At 35.8% G+C, this 2,116-nt stretch overlaps 1 protein-coding gene across 1 annotated transcript; it reads left to right on the plus strand.

Moving 5' to 3' along the window:
* Window positions 1–1,162: 1,162 nt before the first annotated feature.
* Window positions 1,163–1,633, plus strand: LOC115227503. Its single transcript, XM_029798308.1, has one exon. It carries the CDS (start codon window positions 1,163–1,165, stop codon window positions 1,631–1,633), a length of 471 nt encoding a protein of 156 aa, XP_029654168.1.
* The last annotated feature ends 483 nt before the right edge of the window (window positions 1,634–2,116 follow it).

The raw sequence follows: 2,116 nt of genomic DNA on the forward strand, positions 1-2,116 counted from the left end.
GACTTCCTTGGTATAAGAAAAGACTTGAGAAACCAATAAACATACTAATAATGAATAATGAGAAATAAACAGCAAATAGAAAAATAAAAAGAAAATATGTTCATAATAATGAATAAAAATATGTAAAAATTTAATTTTTATTAATACAAAATTCCATAAAGGACCACAAGAAAACGAATAACAGAAACGTATTAACAAGTTGATTGTAATTGATTGTTAATATGTCAATTAATTTTATAATTTTTATGAATTATAAAGTATAATAAATGTCACCGGTTTTAGAGCGGACCCGGTTTTTGGAAGGACCACACAAAAAATTGTATAAATCGTTTTATTTTATCCTGAAAATAGTTATACAATAAATTAAACCATGTTTAAATAATTTCTTAAGCTGTTTCTGATTTTATCATTGCTCACAAAACCAACATACCCTTCAAAAGTGCTTTTTAAATTTTAAATAAGTAATTTTATTTGATTTTTGTGTAAAATATTAAAAAAACATTATATCTTTATTTAATGATTTTAAACCTAAATATTTTAAAAATTCAAATCTTAAAATAACTGTCAATAAAAAACTATTCTAACCCACAAGGTTTGATATAAAAATTCAACTAGTCCCCTATGCGGCCTACGGCCGCGGTATCTCTTCACTTAGAGAATTTTAAAATTTAGTTAAACTTTTTTATTCTAGAAATATTAATATTTTTATGGACATTTCCATTTTCATCTTCTAAAGAATAGTTGTAATTATTTTCTTCGATAATTTTATATTTTGTTGTATCTTGTCACCAAATGTGTTAATGCCAAACTGGCCGATTTCATCGAGGCATTTGGCTTAATCTCAGATAATCAGCTTGGGACGAGGAAGCAATGTCAAGGCGCCAAAGAGCAAGCCCTCATTAACCAATGCTTAAATAAAGAGTATGGAAATGGCCTCTATTCTGCTTGGGTCGATGTGAAGAAGGCATTTGACTCAGTTGATCACGAGTTCTTGTTCCACGTATTGGATTGCTCTGGAATACCACATTGGATTGTCAGCTTTGTAAAAAACATAGTCAAGAAGTGGACAGTAAACTTACATATCGATGGGAAAAGAATTGGGAAAGTAAAGTTAAGCCGGGGAATACTCCAAGGAGATTCATTGTCCCCGCTGCTATTCGTTATGGCGATGGATCCCCTAAGCAGGATGCTTAACTCCATGTTTCCCAAACTCGAAATTAGTCGGGAAGATCCCAATATGTTGACATACTCCACCAATCATTTCTTCTTTATTGACGATCTGAAAATAGTTGCCCTCAAAGAAGATGTGTTAGTCAAAATGATGGAGGCTGTTAATGGATTTTTTGAAAGTGTCGGCCTAGAGATGAATTCCGAAAAATCAGCATCTAATGTGGAATCTTTATCATGCTGTGAGACTGTCGATGGAATCAACGGATATCGCTACTTGGGTGTACTTGAAGATGGCGGAAGTAATGTTCTCAAGAATAAAGTTATGGACTCCATATTGGAGAATGTCAAGAAGAGGATAACTATGTTGTCAAAAACAAACCTGAATGCTGTAAATTTGTTTCGTGGAATCAATGAATATGCATTTTGTGATGTTTTTCAAAACAGATTCACAATTTTCAGATGAAATATTATCCGAGTTTGCTTGATAACAAATTTCCGCGTTTTCATCTTCAGCGTCAAAAGCCATTAGACCTTCAAGCTGTTTTGTATTTGGCCGGATCACAGCCTCCAAAGCACGGATTACATTACAACGCTCAGGCTCCTTCACTCTTGAGTTCAGGAGCCCCGAGATGCTGATGCATTCTCGGCTGAGCTTGCAAGATTGAACCCGTTGGCGAAGGCGGCCATAAACTTGCCTTAGTTACTCCGCAAAAGTCAGCACTAGTCCTAAGGGGATTCCGCGATGGATCTCCAATCGGGACCTAGAGCTGCACCTGAAGGAAACCCTCAGTTCGGTGTTCGTTCTCGAGCGATTCACGCGAGATGGTCTCAACATCCCAGTTGCTAAGCTGACGCTTGACTCACGAGCTGAAGCTACTTCTTTGATCCGCACCGGAATCACAGCTGGTTTCTGCCTTATCACCTGTGAATGGTTCAGACCTCCTGT

The sequence above is a fragment of the Octopus sinensis genome, unplaced genomic scaffold (genome assembly GCF_006345805.1).
Source record: "Octopus sinensis unplaced genomic scaffold, ASM634580v1 Contig04023, whole genome shotgun sequence".
Classification (NCBI taxonomy): domain Eukaryota; kingdom Metazoa; phylum Mollusca; class Cephalopoda; order Octopoda; family Octopodidae; genus Octopus; species Octopus sinensis.